Source organism: Coptis chinensis, chromosome 1, assembly GCF_015680905.1.
Source record: "Coptis chinensis isolate HL-2020 chromosome 1, ASM1568090v1, whole genome shotgun sequence".
NCBI classification, from domain to species: Eukaryota; Viridiplantae; Streptophyta; class Magnoliopsida; order Ranunculales; family Ranunculaceae; genus Coptis; species Coptis chinensis.
The window spans coordinates 27,367,255-27,383,066 of record NC_141456.1 but is presented as its reverse complement, the minus strand read 5'-3'; the positions used below and the strand labels follow the sequence as shown (position 1 = coordinate 27,383,066).

Sequence of the window (15,812 nt, the reverse complement as noted above, 5' to 3'; positions counted from 1 at the left end):
ATATCAAAAGCAAATGTTTTGGTGCTTTGAAAGGAGCTATAATATATATTCATCCAAGTCTCTTTTTACTGGCTTCACAAGTGTTGGTGCTTTGACAGATAGGAGCTGTAACACTTGCTTGTGCTTTATTTCTTGTTGTTCCCTTCATAATTGCTGGTGCTTTGAAAGGAGCCGTAACACTTGTAAAACTTGCTCCTGCTCCCTTCACAACTTGTCTTGTAGCAACTAGCACACTTGCATTATTCTTTTTTCCCTCTCCTTGCTTTCTAATCAAGTCACCCATAGTATGTCTGTGCTCTGGTGCTTTGAATAATGTTGGTCCATAGTTTTGGCTCTTTTTAGGGTGTTCATGTCTCACTGGTGCCACTCTTATTGGTTCTGATATGGACTCACTTGGAAGAGCATTGCTTGGTGGTTATGCTATGGACTCACTGGGAGGAGCATTGCTTGGTGGTTCTGCTATGGACTCACTTGGAGGAGCATCACTTCCACTTTGCAAACCACTCTATTTTTTTGCCTTCCTAATGCCACCCTGTGTCTTTCTTACAATCTTTCTGCCAAGGTTTACAAAGTATAAACTAAGCAGTAAAAACATTTTAGTATAAATAATGTAGTTGAGCAAATATTAATAAACTTAACTTACTTTGCCCTATCCATGCAAGTGGACTCTCCTGTGACAATTCTAGACCTTGTCCAAGGTTTAGGTTTCAATCTTGGTGCTTTATTCTTTGCATTGCTTGCTATTTCTAATGCAGAAAGACCCTTACATGACCTTGCATTATGCCCTTCCCTTTTACATTTGCTACAAGTCATTTTCCTCTTTTTTTGCACATGACCATTCTCATTTTCATCCTTAGCACACATTCTCTGCTTTTTAGGCCTTCCAATACCCCACACCAAAGGAGGTGGTTTGACAAGTTTGGTTGGATCCTAAGAAAATTTAAGATTAATAGAAGATTAGTTACTACAATTTAGTGTAAATAACATAAGCATATTAAACCAAACAAATATATAAACACTTACAGGTTTAGGCCAGTCTTTGACATCTTTTATGGGATTCACATTACTCATGTAAGCTAGGTTATACTCTAAGACCCAGAAGTAAGAGCTGCAGTACTGAACCCACTCAACTCTTCTTGGTAAAAGCACTATCACAGCATGAACACACACAATTCTAGTCATCTGCCATACCCTACATTCACAAGTGTGGTCCACAATATTGACCCTCCACCTATCACCATGGTAATTCTTCACAACAAAACGATCATCATTTGAACCTTCAAAGATGTAGGATGGACATATTTCTATCATCTTGGCTATGTGCTTATTCACTCTAGGGACCAATCCATTTTGATCCCATCCTTTACAAGCCTGTTTCCTCTTGTACCTCAAACTCATTAACAGAAGGTGATATTGGTCTAGTAAACTAACAATTGGAATGTCTCTGAGCTCTAAAATCCAACTATTGAAATACTCTAAGAAATTGCTGCATACTTGTTCAGCTTTAAGTTCCTCAGAAAAGTGAGATCTAGCCCATGTTTCATATTCCTTTTTTTGTAGCCACTTCCATGCATCAATGTTTTCTTTCTTTATCACTTCCATCCATTTTTCAAAGTCTCCTATTTTATATGCCTTTGATGCAGCCCATGTAAGTTGTTCCATATAGTCACCCTTGAAAAGCTTTTTGAAGTTCTTATACATGTGCTTGAAACAAAACCTATGTTGTGCTATAGGGAATAGAGCCTTAAAAGCTTGAATCAAACCTTTTTGCCTGTCAGAAATGAAGGTAATAGGCCAAGGGTGCAATTCTAGCTTTTCAGCCATGATACTCAAAAATTCACACCATGATTGCTTACACTCAGATCTACAAATGTATATAGCCAAAGGAAATAGACCATTATTTCCATCTAAAGCAACCATGCTAAGCACCTGCCCTCCATATTTCCCTTTAAGAAAACAACCATCCAACCCCACTAATGGCCTACAACCAACTGTAAAACCCTGAATACAAGTATCAAATGCAATACAGACTCCTTCAAACTGAAGTGTGTTAGCATCTCTTGAGACTTTTGCAATTGTAAAAAGGCCATTACTCTCATGAATCTACAAACAACCATCAAACATGCAATCAATTTGATAGTTGAAATCACACAAAAAGATATGTAAATTATGAAAACAATTCAAAAGTGTATACCATGTTACATAGCACTGGGATCATATTGTAGCTTTCCCCATAATCCCCATAAATTTGTTGCAGACACTTGAATCTTGCATTCTAAGCTGTCCAATAACTTATATTGACATGAAAAACCCTCATGACTTCTCCCTTTATGAAAATAGGAGTCATGGTTTTGAAATGAATCTCGGACAAAACAATATAAAAGTTACTACATTAGTACTATTTAAACTATTATAGTGATACTAAAAAAAAAAAAAAAAAAAAACTCTTATAATGAACTCCAAACACTTATAATGAACTGACCTTCATTTGATCTTCAATTTTTCTAACAACCCAATTTGCATTGGCCATTACATTGAACATATCACAATCGACCTTACAAGTATGTGTCTTGCGATCGGTATTGGTCTCATTGTGAATCCATCATCTTGTCTCCTGAAATAAGCGACCCATGGACATTGTACATTCTTTTTGTCTTCCCCCAAACATTTTAATCTAATTCTTAATAGGTCATTCTTCACTAAGTCACCAGAAAACCTATTTGCTACACAAAAATCAATTATAAACACATCAATGTTTGGCCACTTCATTCCTACCTCCCAAACTGTTGGTTTGTTCACAGACTGTTCACTTCCCTCATCTCCATCTTCCATATTATCAGTGACTGCAATGAAGTCAACAAAGTCCACTCTTTCTATAATTACATGGTCCTCCTCATCCTCGGAAGAATGTGTACTCCTATACCCCTTTATCATCCTCAATATCATCTATGGGTCTTGGTGTTGGTGGTTGTGGTGGAGGTGAAAACTGTGTTAGTGGAGCTGACTTGTTTGGTGATGTGGACTTTGAAATGTGTGGAGGAGATCCATTAGCTATAGGTGGTGCTGGAGGTAAAGTCTCAGGATCAGGTAATGTTGCTGAAATGATAGGTGCTATTGGTGGTGGATTTGAAATATCAACTGGAGCTAAACTATTAGGTGCTATTGGTGGTAAATCATCATTCCAGTCTTCCTCTTCCTCATAATCATCTAGTGTACCAAGACACTTATTTGTATAAAAATCATTAGTATCTTTGATGATTGAATTCTTGTTCTTCATACTTCTTCTTATTTTATTCTTCTTCTTCACATTCTTCCTAGGCTTTGGAGTTGAAACTTGTGCAGTTGGTACAATCATAGTTTCCACCAACTCAATAAGTTCCCCTTCAAATTTAACAAATACATGACTCCATCCACTTATATCTTCTTCCATGTTAGCCCACATTTGCATCAAATCACTATCATTCTTAACATATACCTTCTCACCATTACAAAGGTACAATACTTCAAACACTACACTAATATCAAACAAATAGTTTTCCTTAAGATCATCTACAAAGTTCATATAATTTATCATATCCCCATCCATATTCCTCATCTTCTCCATAACACCACCTCTATAATTAACATGGGCATATAGTGAACCATCAGGTGCCTCTTGAAATGCTCCATGATAATGGAGCATTAAGTTTCTCTTAGCCAAACAATCCTTTTCCATCTGTGTTTGATACAGATCAATTACAATTAAGTTAGAACAAAACAAACAAAATGCTAAAGTTGCTCCTGGAATACAAAATGCTAAATATTTTACATTTCTTACTTAACATACTTGAAACCACCTAAAAACATGTTCAAACATTAAAGGTTTGAAATTTAAGTAACTTACCTTGAGCTCAAATTTGGATCACGTGTAAGTAACTACCACCAAGCTATCTACTTGAGCTTAAAGGTATCTTCTTTGCATTTTTCTTTTGTTAGATAGTGTAGTGTTTGTCTGCTAAACCAAAATGCAGAACATTTTGGCTACCACTAAGCTAGATAGTGTAGTGAAGAAGATAGCAAATTTGAGTGATCTTTTGGTTAAGAAAATATGCTCTTACAGAGCTGATGAGACGTGTTCTGCATGAACCATTATGAACCGTTGATTTCACTTCACAGGATGCTAACACGTAGCAAATGAGGGAAAATGATTGAGGGTAGTTTGGTCAATTCAAGTTAGCAAGGGTATTAGGTGTCATTTAGGGAAAATATTTTGGTTCGTTGGATTAAATGAGAGGGATGATGCTATGTGTCAATCTGCAAGCTTTTGGTCTTGATAGAGTCAATGGGCATATTCGTCATTTTGCCTGCTTAGGGGTAAATGTGTCTTTACACACAAAACGGAATCAGTTGAGTCAGCTGTTAAATTGGGGACGTAAGTCTAATATGCAAAGAATTGGGGACGGAAGTCTAAATCAATAAGTTGGTGGGGACGTAAGTCTAAAAAACTGATTAAACAATTGACCGAGATTGGAAGACTTCATCCAGAATCACTCTTTTGAAAATTTCCCCACATTCTGACACTAAAATTTTATACAATCTATAATAAAAGGTCCAAAACCAATATGTAGTGATTTTTTGAAAAATTTCCCTATATTATGACATGAGAACTTCATACATTTATATTATAAGGTATGATGGTAGGAAAGGTTATGACCCAAAGAAACAATGTAGCCTGCGTACTTAAGAATGCCATGGAGAAAGCTCGACCCTTGTGTTGTGAGTAAATATCCTGATTTGGTTGTGGTTTTTGATTGATTAGATTTGATTCTTTTCATACATTGAATTGGTTCCCATCTTCAATGCTCCCATCTATACATCGTCATGGGAAAGAGAATCCTTCCATCCTGCCAGATACTTTTTGTTATATCTTTGACTTTGCTTATTAAAGAATCTCATGAGTACCTTGAATCAAAGCTTCTTTAATGCTCTCTAGCTCATATTCTTGAGTCCCAAGCATATGCATTCCTGCGTCAAGGAAGCTTCATGCTGTCTTTAATGGATCATTTTTCCAGGTACAAAATTTGATTTAAATAGGAATGATATTTTGGTATAGAAATCTTTTTTGTTTAAAATGAGAACTCTGATTAATTGGCAAACAGATGGGGAACGAAATAATAAGTTGAGTCTTTCTTCCCCACAGGTTCACAACCTAAAGAAGAAAACTCAAAACCTCTGAATGCTCCAGTTATACTTGTGGATAACAATGTCGATGTTCCGAAACATGATCCTGCTCCAGTGAAGAAGATAGTTGCTTTGAATGAGCCTCAGACTTGTAGAAACAAAGGATGTGGTAAAACCTTTAAAGAAAAGGACAACCATGACACTGCGTGTAGTTACCATCCTGGACCTGTTGTTTTTCACGATAAGATGCGAGGAGTAAGATCTTTTTGCCTTTATATATTTCCCGAGCAATTTTTGGTCCCGAGGTGTGAAGCTACTAAATACAATCTTATTTGTAGGTGTGAAAGTTGGGTTTCCATTATCTTGATTGCAGGTTTTAGAAATAATAACCTACAATGGACATGAAATGAATGAATCTGTTCCAAGGAGCAGTTTTGCATTTGTAAGTCAGGATGATCTCCATGTTAGAGAAATGACAGTGAGAAAACTTAGCATTTTCCGCAAAATGCAAGTGGTTGGAACACGATATGGTAAGTTCAACTTCTAAATAATTATGTCAAGTGATGCAACAGAGTAACAGAAAATATTTTCTTTGTATGCATATTTTTTATTTGTATGAAATTAAATTGAAAAGACTTCTTTGTTCTAATTGGAATCATTTGCAGATATACTGTCAGACCTATCCTAAAGAGAGAGAATGGCAAATATTAAGTTAGACCCACATGTTGATGTGTTCATGAAAGCACTCTTTGTGTATAATAATACCCAATAGGTCTGTCATTGAAAACACTCTCTCTGTCACTAAAGAAACACCACCGCTGTTGCTTCGTCGTTATATTTTTCTGGTAACATTCATAAATAGTTTTCTTCTTTTTTCTTTGATGATCAAGTTTCTTTTGGAGACCAAGTCTGTCTTAGTAAATGAGTAGGAGAAAAAGCTCATGGATAGTAAAAATTGTATGCAGCTCGCACGGACGAGTATAATATTTTGAATGTGACCAGCTAGACAGAAATGTTTTGAATGTGGCTATGAAGCAATATAATATCTTGATGCAACTGGGCACAAAGGCACTAGCAGTAGTCCGATTTCTATAAGATGTTTCGCAGAACCCAAGATGGTGAGGAAGTTTTTGCAATACCTAAGCAAATGTACAAAACAGTTTTCTGGTAATATCCATAAAAAATATGTTAGGAAGAAGTTACCTCCTCCTTTAAATCGGTGAAGTTGGTCTTTTTCCTCTTTTGTAAATATATGGTACCCATACTGTCCTTAAATGAAACTATTGGTTAGTACTTTAATTAGGAGTAATTGGTCATTTCATGTGCTGGTGAATAAAAAAAATCAAAACCACACCATCATTTCAATTGTTCGCCACCATAAATGCATTTAATTAGCCATTTAATTAAGCAATTTAATTTATTAGCCATTAAAATAAAAAGGAAAAGTCCTTAAACTTCTCTCTCACCAATGAAGGGTTGCTCTCCTCTTTTCAATATTCCTTATGATTATTTAGTTCTTATTTTGTGAATGCAATTGATTATTCACCTCGGTGAGTTGATTTCAGATTTTCGGGAGAGACAAATGCTAGACACAAAATAAGGTTCAATCTTGAAATAAATAATGCGCTTGATGAGGTACTATTATAGATTATAGTTAGTCAATCACTCAAACTCAATGAAGATAAAGATAAGGAAGAGTAGGGATCACTGCACAATGAAAGTTCGAGATCACCCTACTTACCGTATGATAAATCCATAAGTTATGCAAGTTATTCTCTTTTCTGGTTAACTTTAATTGTGTTCTAAATAATCATATAATTTATGTTTTGATTTTCCCTTTTTTACAGTCTACACTTCGAATATTCATTTCAAGGATTGTTCCAATTTCAGGGTACTACTGTCTCATCAAGTGCAATTTGCAACTTCTCATTTCAAATGCAAAGGTATGGTCTTCTGCCTAATTTTTTTCTATTTTTTTATTGAATTTTTGGCCTTTCAACATATGTTGTTGAGATACTACTGATCATTTCAGTTAGTTAAATGCGTTAGTTTTTTTTTTTTGTAATCACCAGTTTAATTTTTACTGTTCACTTTAGGCAAAAATCAATTTCCACACACCAAATTGTTGCGTAGCCTTCTATATATGGTTTTTTTGGGAATTTATGTTGGTAATCACGAACTGTTTGATTAAATGCTTATTTGATGTTTATGTTTGTTCTACTTTAAATTTTTTTTGTTCTATAATCATTGTATTAGGTTTACATTTTGAGGATAGTGCCATGGATTTTGTATTATAATGTACTGTCCTATGAATTTGGCATTCATACGTCTTTCTATCTATTTTTATGCACCGTTATCAAAATTTTAATAAGGTTTCATGTGTCACACTACATGGAAGGAGTAAATAGCATTATCAGTCATCCTGGCTTCCTTATATGTCATTTCAAATGCACACAATATTGTCTGTAGCATCACCTGTAAAACAATTAATTCGAGTAGAGTGTGGGCCTCGGGTTCTCGAATGTGTGCTTAATGATCAATGTGTTTTCTATTCGACTGTAGACTATTGTATTGTTCTTTTATTTTATTTTATTTGCTCTTTTTATTTCTTTTGTGTGTGTTGGTTTCGTATAAATACTTGATCATTCGGTTTTTCTAAATTATTTCCTAGATTTCTTTTCCTATGCCTCTCAGGAAAAATCATGTGAGAGTTCATCTCTTATAAGCGGTCATGCAAGTAAGCCATGGGCATCGTTTGGCGAATGTTAGTGTAATGTACTCTAGATGTTAAGAGTTTTTTTTGTGTAACTCCTTCAAGAATTTATCTATTTGCCCACGTATGTGAGATCACTATTCGAGGATCTACAACTATTTCGCTACTTTGGCAGTTATTTGAAGATTTATGGATTTTTTTTGGAGAAGCATGAAATTGGGTTTCAGGTTTTGCTTACAACCTTTGGTTTTTAAAATTGGTTTTTTCGATACTTTTTTGTTGGTCTGTTTGGCAATTGAGGTTTCGTCAAGACGATATTACTTCTAAGGAGGACTTCACTACTCTTTGTGAAAATGTATGTTTGTTTGCAATTTCATCTTTTAGTGAATTAAAGTATATATGCAACACAATGTATGTTATTTTATCTTAGCTATATACCATGATTTCCCATTGTTGGAATAGAGTAAAAAGTTCCGCTCATATTGATTCTATATAAGGTCTATCTGGCCCTTCATGGGATGATAATGGATTAATGGGTCATAATGGGGCTCGGAGAAAGTTTGGTACACCTAAGCCTATCAATAATTCAGATTTTGTTGGTCTGCCTTATTACAAGCAAATGGTGATAGAACAATGGTACCGAACAGCCTTATCGATATTTCACTATTACTTCCCAAAGTTTTTTGTAGCATATATACTTGATAAACCAATTTTTTTTTGTGTGTTTCATGCGTCTTGGATTGTGAATCCTTTCTATAAGATAGAATGAACCATATTGTATTATCATTCCAATTAATTTCAAAGGCATGAATGGTAAGTACCTATCGGTTATATGTGCTTTTACAATTCAGAATTTCCTTATATTGTTTGTATGCAAAAAGGTAAAGGATTGTTGTAATTAAGTTGCAACTTTGGTATCATGTCAAGTATAAGGTGGAAAAGTACAATTCACTAGAATTGTCCTAGCATGTATGGCCTGTCGCGGAGGAATCTAGATTAGCCTATGTGTGCTTGCTTATATGCATATCCTTAATGGAGCTTTATGAATCTATGGTACTAAATTTTGGCCCTTGCTGCTAAATAGTTTATTCCAAAATATCCTAAAGTATGCAACTTGACAATATTTGTGGTATCCATATATCTACCTCAGCGGACCTAAGCAAGTTAGATAATTTAATATTTTAACATACCAAGTTGCGTGTTAGATCATACGTAGTTGAGTTATATATGTTTCTTGAGTCACCAACCTATTTTGTGGCGTTAGGATATTGCTATGCATTCCATTGTTTTGTAGTTAAGTTATATATATTGCTCTACACTACATCGTGCCCCATTGAGGAAGTAGAAATTCTACATGATCCAAAGATCGTGAACCACAACCATCTAATGGAAGCAATTGAGGATACTGGTTTTGGGGCTATACTTATTAGTACAGGGGAAGATCGAAGTAGGATACAACTCAAAATAGATGGAATGCGCACTGATCAGTCAATGAGGATGGTTCAAAATTTTCTTCAAGCATTACCAGGTGTCGAAGCTATAGAATTTGATTCCATGCTTCATAAAGTTTCCCTTTCTTATAAGTTCTAGCAAACAGGACCCATAAATTTCATTCAGGTGATTGAGTTAACGGGATCCGAGCGTTTTACAACAATGATACACCCTGAGGGAGAGGGTAAAGGTTCTTACAGGAAGGAAGAGATTAAACAGTATTACAAATCTTTCCTTTGGAGTTTGATTTTTACGATTCCAGTATTTCTCACATCCATGGTGTTCATGTATATCCCTGGTATAAAGCATGGACTACACACTAAAGTAGTGAATATGATGAGTATTGGGGAGCTCTTAAGATAGATACTCTCTACTCGAGTGCAATTCATAAGTATACGACGATTTTACACTAGGTCCCACAAAGCATTACGGCATGGGTCTGCAAATATGGATGTTTTAATTGCCTTGGTAACCAATGTTGCATACATCTACTCAGTCTATTCAGTACTACGACCAACAACTTCTCATGATTTCAAGTCCATGGATTTCTTTGAGACCAGCTCGATGCTTATATCATTTATTCTTCTTGGGAAATACTTGGAAGTGTTAGCTAACCAAGGGAAAGACGTCGGAGGCCATTGCAAAGCTTATGAACTTGGCACCCGAAACAGCTATGTTGTTAACTCTTGAAACTGAGGGAAATGTGACAAATGAAGAAGAAGTTGATAGTCGATTAATACAAAAGAATGATTTAATTAAGGTACTTCCTGGTACAAAGGTAGCTTCAGATGGAATTGTTACATGGGGACAAAGTCATGTCAATGAGAGTATGATAACAGGAGAAGTCCGACTCGTGGCTGAATGCCGATAGAGTGGAACATGATGGGCCCCTGTAGAATTTATTGGTGGTAGAATAATATATGTAAATGTTCTGAATAGTTGATGAACCAATGGGAAGTTGACTTATATATGTTACTTTTACCAATGCTTTGGGAGATTCGATTTAACAGAATTTGATGCCATTTGCGTCTTGCAGTCCTTGACAGTAGTTCCCCTGACTTCATCTTTATGATGTAGATGGATATTTATCCGTATTCAGTGTTTTACATATTTTTCGAACAATACCTGGATATATGGAGGACAACATTGATCAACATTGCTATAGTTCTTGGTGATAACTCTTAAAACTTTAATTTGTCAATTGATTATTTAAGATTTTAGAATAGATACTAGGGGCAGTGTGGTCCTTTCTATCTTACAAAATCTTAAGTTTGAAGTGTGATTCACATCTGACTGCTTACTAAAATTTCTTGGTCTTTGGTTCAACAGGTGCTGTTTTTGTTGTATGCCTGCTAATCACATGCAGGTGTGTATACTTCTTCTTGACATTGATTTATTTGTAATCTATGATAAACTGAGAGTTGAGGAAGTGATGTTCTTTTTTCTTTCAATTTTAAATCGCAATTTATGGAGTTATGCTATCATTTTATTTGTCTTGGCAATGATGGTTGTGGATCTTATGGTAGGTTTCTCTAGCTATGTGCATCCTTCTACACTTCTGTTTTAATTTCCGATGTTGAAACAACTGTTTTCTGTCATATCTTGGCAATGCAACCCACATTTGTGTAAGTTAGAAATTTTAGTATGTTCATGATGGTTGGTAATATGCCGGCGTGTTGTATCTATGGTCAATCATATCCATCAGTATTATCAATTAATCGCCTAATGGGTTGAACTAAGGGTTCCAACTAATATGTGAATTTGAATCCAATAATAATATTTGAGAACTAAACCTAAATACAAGGTACTCAAGGTTTTCTGATATGTGAATATTGCCACCAGATAATATCCTATTTAGGTTGCTAAGTTAAACTAATAATACCTTTTAAGACAGGGGTGTTGATGGTGGGATTTAAGACAGAAGCTAAAAAAATGTGATTAATTGTTACTAATGCCATTACCTTTGGTCATAGGTAGCATACAATAAGATCAATGCTATGCACGTGCCCTATCGTCAAACGAATTATACTATACCAAATTTTAAATGCAATACATTGACTAATTTTTTTCATTGTCTTATGAGTAGGAGATTTACCATGGACAAGTGAACAACTTGTGGTATGCATACTAGCAGAACCAAATGGTGTCGCTTTACACCGGTTGCTGAATTCTTTTTTGCATATGATTGGATCCACAATAGTCATGCAAGGTCATTTTTTCTCCATTACCATACTAACATGCATGTGACCTACTAACACAATAAGAGTTTTTTTGGTTAATCAATTGGAATGCGTAGTCAATTAGTCCTGTCATACTAAGAGTTGTTAATTAGTATGAGTGAATTGGCTTGCATTTCAAGATTAGCTTGCATTTCTTTATTTTTTTACGAGGGGATTAGTTTGCATTTCATCATTCTTTTACATGGATTCATGTACAGGGGGGGTACTTATTTGAACATAGATAGGCTACTATACTTATTTCAGTTTAGGATCCAAAGTTTTTTGTAGCATATATACTTGATAAACCAACTTTTTTTGTGTTTCAGGCGTCTTGGATTGAGAATCCTTTCTAAGATAGAATGAACCATATTGTATTATCAATCAATTAATTTCAAAGGCGTGAACGGTAATTATCTATCGGTTATATGCGCTTTTACAATTTAGAAATTCCTTATATTGTTTGTATGCAAAAAGGTCAAGGATTGTTGTAATTAAGTTGCAACTTTGGTATCATGTCAAGTATAATTAAGGTGGAGAAGTACAGTTCACTAGAATTGTCCTAGCAGGTATGGCCAAGACTCATAGACTCTTAAAAGTAATCATTAAAGGATTCCCAACAGACAGTTGGTGACTCTTGGAGAGAAAGCTATTAGGTTGTCAAGTATTGTTTTTAGAGTTTAGAAGGAAAGAATCACTAATAGGTGTATTAGCATGTTACTTGGGGGAGGATCTTTGTGTGAACAATGGTCTCTTTCATTTTTTAGTGTCTAATAATTATTCATACCTGTATATTGCTATAATGGCTATCATGTACGAGCCACGACAAGCTTCAAGAGTAGTTATCACTTTGCTTTATGTTCTGATTATTTCTTCTAAGTATCAGATCCAATCATATCTCTCCTCTTTGGTTAGATTGTAAAGTAACTAAGTCGTATCCACCTCCTCATGCCAACAAGACTTTCTTGCAGTGTATTCTATGACCAAATCAGTCCTTTAGTTTTTTTAGTTGTTAATATTTTCTTAATGTGCTTAGAAAGATAGGTTGGGTGCATGTACTTCTGCTTACAAACTGAAAGAATATAGGAGATGATTAATAGAACTGACTTGAAGATCTAGTCAATTATGTTTTTCTGTACTATTCTTAAGATTGTTTTTACTAGACTATGCAGTAAATAATTAATTTACTTAATATGTGGTTGAGGGAAGTGACTTTTTTGTGTATGTTGTAGGGATACCGATAGTAAGGAATATTAGTGAGCTTCCATAGAGTGACTATGGGAGTGAAGGACTATCACACATGACAGTTGTAGGTTCTCTTCTACATGGGATGAAAGAGGTTTGTGCTAATCCTTCGTAGAGTTAAGTTTTTGTCTGATTGGGTCTCCTTTGACAAGCATATTGAAAGTAAGCATATAAGCTCTATGTATAGTATGAGTTATAAACTAAGGTATGCCAATTGGGTTATCTCTAAAAATTGACATCTATTATTGAATCCTTTTTGCTCCCCTTACCCAACTGTATCTGTTCCTTTTGATTTTCAGGTTGAAGTATGGCTTCAGACATTTGCTCCGGGTTTACAAACGCCCATTCACAGGCATTCTTGTGAAGTGGTTTTCATTGTTTTGAAAGGGAGTGATACTCTTTTTCTTGCCTCCAGTTCACATGGGCCAAATCCAGGAAAGCCACAAGAGTTTCCTATCTTTTCAAATAGTACATTTCATATACCTGTGAACGATGTTCATCAAGTAAATACCCGTGGAACGATTTTAAGTTGGTAAAATAGGATATGTTAACTTCTCTAGCTCTTAAACCTTATTGCCTTAGCAAGGTCCTCATAGGAGTTAATTCTGGGATTTACACAATGTAACCTATCCAATTGTAGTTTACGTAAATTTGAATTGTTAAACTCATTCCAATGTGAATTAATCTTGGTTCTGTCCCCTGAGGCCATTACATTCATATTGATCTCTTCCTTGTGAGGTGCTGATGTAGATTCTGATTCTGTGATAACCCAATTTGCTAACATAAAATTTACCAAGGCCTATTATCACTTGAATGTTTGAAGCACCAAGTTAGAGACCTATAACCCAAGTACCCAACTAATATGGTTAAGTTCACCACGGATAAATTAGAGGGTTCCAAAAGTAAATTTGTTTCGTGACTAAATTAAGTTTTCGTTGTCTACGTTCTACAGGACATGTCATCATGCCAACCGACATTGCGAAATACCAGAGCCAATGTCCTCGGTCAAATAGAAGCAATTACTCAAGACTACCTCTCCAGTTTAGGATCATCGAGCGTGCCTAATTTACCTAAGGGTTGGATACTGATTTCAGTGAATAGCGTTACATAGATGCTTTTGATGCACTAACCTTTTATCTTTGTCGTTTGCAACGTGCACTTGCTAGGATGAGAGGCCAACTCAAAGTACATGTTATTTGGAGCTATACTTAAAAGTTTATTGCTTAGGTATGTCTGGAAATCAAATAGGAATAAAGTTCCAATCCATTCAATTCAAAATTTAAACGGCTGCCAGTATGTCTGCTCAGACATAATGTCAATTGTTAGTGTGCTCACCCAAATTATGTTTACAATTTTCGACAAGTTTTGTTTAACATCGCGTGCATAGCACATGCATCTTGCTAGTGGTATTAAGGAAGTGAGGACTTTTGTTTTTTATATGGAGAATATCGTATGTTTTTTGTGCATTTTTAGATTGGTAGACATGCTGACCTATAAAATGCAAGTTAAAATGGTAGTAGACATTTATTGATGATAAAAGCAGCAAAGAATATGAAGTACAGAAGAGAAAACATGACAAAAAAAAAACATGCATTACACTTTTTAGATGAAATAAGAAATATTATATATATAGCTAAAGTGAAACAATGTGTATTTCTTTAAAGATTTTGATAGGAGCAATTATTGATTTATCACCTACAGAGTTTGGTGAAAATGATAATGAAAATTCTCGCCACATCCTTATAAGGATTTCATGTCCATGCACTTGGAACCCTTTTTAGCAATTCGCAGAATTATCCGCGAATCGAATTTTTGAAGGGCCAAACGTTTAATATTTCTGAATGTTTGAAAGATTTGGAATAATTTACGATATTTTGCCTTGAAACATATAATACGGTTTTTGGTGAATTTTTCAAAAATACGCCCAAAAAAAAAAAAAAAAAAAAAAAATCGGTTGTGCTTTTGTGATTATTTATGTTCTCACTCTTACTTTAAGTCTCCCACTCTTACATTCTTAGTGATAAATTAATCCAAAAGCTTTGTTTTTATAATTTTTGGACAATATTTAAATTGTCATGCCATGGTTGTGTGTATTTTGAAGTTTGAACTATAATTTCAATCCAAGAACAAATAAATGAAGGTACCTATGTAGACCGTAGTTTCAATGTTTTCGTAGCTAAATTGTTTGGATATGTTTGCTATGTTGTAAAGAATGACAACTATTATTAATATTTATTAACATAATATCACGAATTTTTGACTTACGAACTTTTGCAACCAAACGTTTAAAACGCGTATTAATTAAACACCGCATAATTGCCGTATTGCGAATTTTTACCGAATATTTGACCGTACCGTTTTTTTGAGTCACTAAATAATTCTTGAATTATTACTGTACCGAATTTTTGTCGTATTCCGAATTGCTAACAAGACTTGGAACTCATGCAACTTGTTGTTCTTAGGGATTATAATGTCGTAAAAATGATATTATAAAGTTACATTGAATTTTACCACCCCAATTTTTTTTGTTTTTAGCTTTAGCACAAGACAATTTAAAAATATCAACTAATTACGACAAATATTTATTTAGCCGGGAGTTGATTCTTAAAAAAAAATACTTGATTCTTGATTTAAACACCATTAAGATGAATGCTTACTCACATGCCATCCATTGCTGGCAGAGTGGCATGTGCTTCTTTTTCTCCCATTTTCTTTTTACACTCTTGCTATTTTATTAATTGAATGGTTACTTATTATACGGTAAAAAAAACAGTTGAATGCAATTTTTTTTGCTCTAATATTGGGGTTTGGCATTGAATGACTTTGAATTGCTAAAAAAATTCACAGAAATTGGTTTATTGATCTAATATAGCACAAAAATTGCACATGACCGAGCACAATTTCAAAACAAAACGTCTACTGTTATTGCATTTGATCGAGCACAACTTCAAAACGTCTAACCAAAAATATAATTTTCTTGGCATATA

The 15,812-nt window shown here is 34.7% G+C and overlaps 1 protein-coding gene across 1 annotated transcript; it reads right to left on the bottom strand.

Annotated features, from left to right (window-relative positions):
- Window positions 1-639: 639 nt before the first annotated feature.
- LOC147523240 (uncharacterized) lies at window positions 640-2,832 on the bottom strand. The gene is made up of 3 exons (XM_086570051.1): window positions 2,776-2,832; window positions 1,024-2,103; window positions 640-930 (listed from the first exon to the last, which is right to left on the bottom strand). The coding sequence occupies exons 1-3, from the start codon at window positions 2,830-2,832 to the stop codon at window positions 640-642; spliced, it is 1,428 nt and encodes a 475-aa protein (XP_086426177.1).
- Between the last annotated feature and the right edge of the window lie 12,980 nt (window positions 2,833-15,812).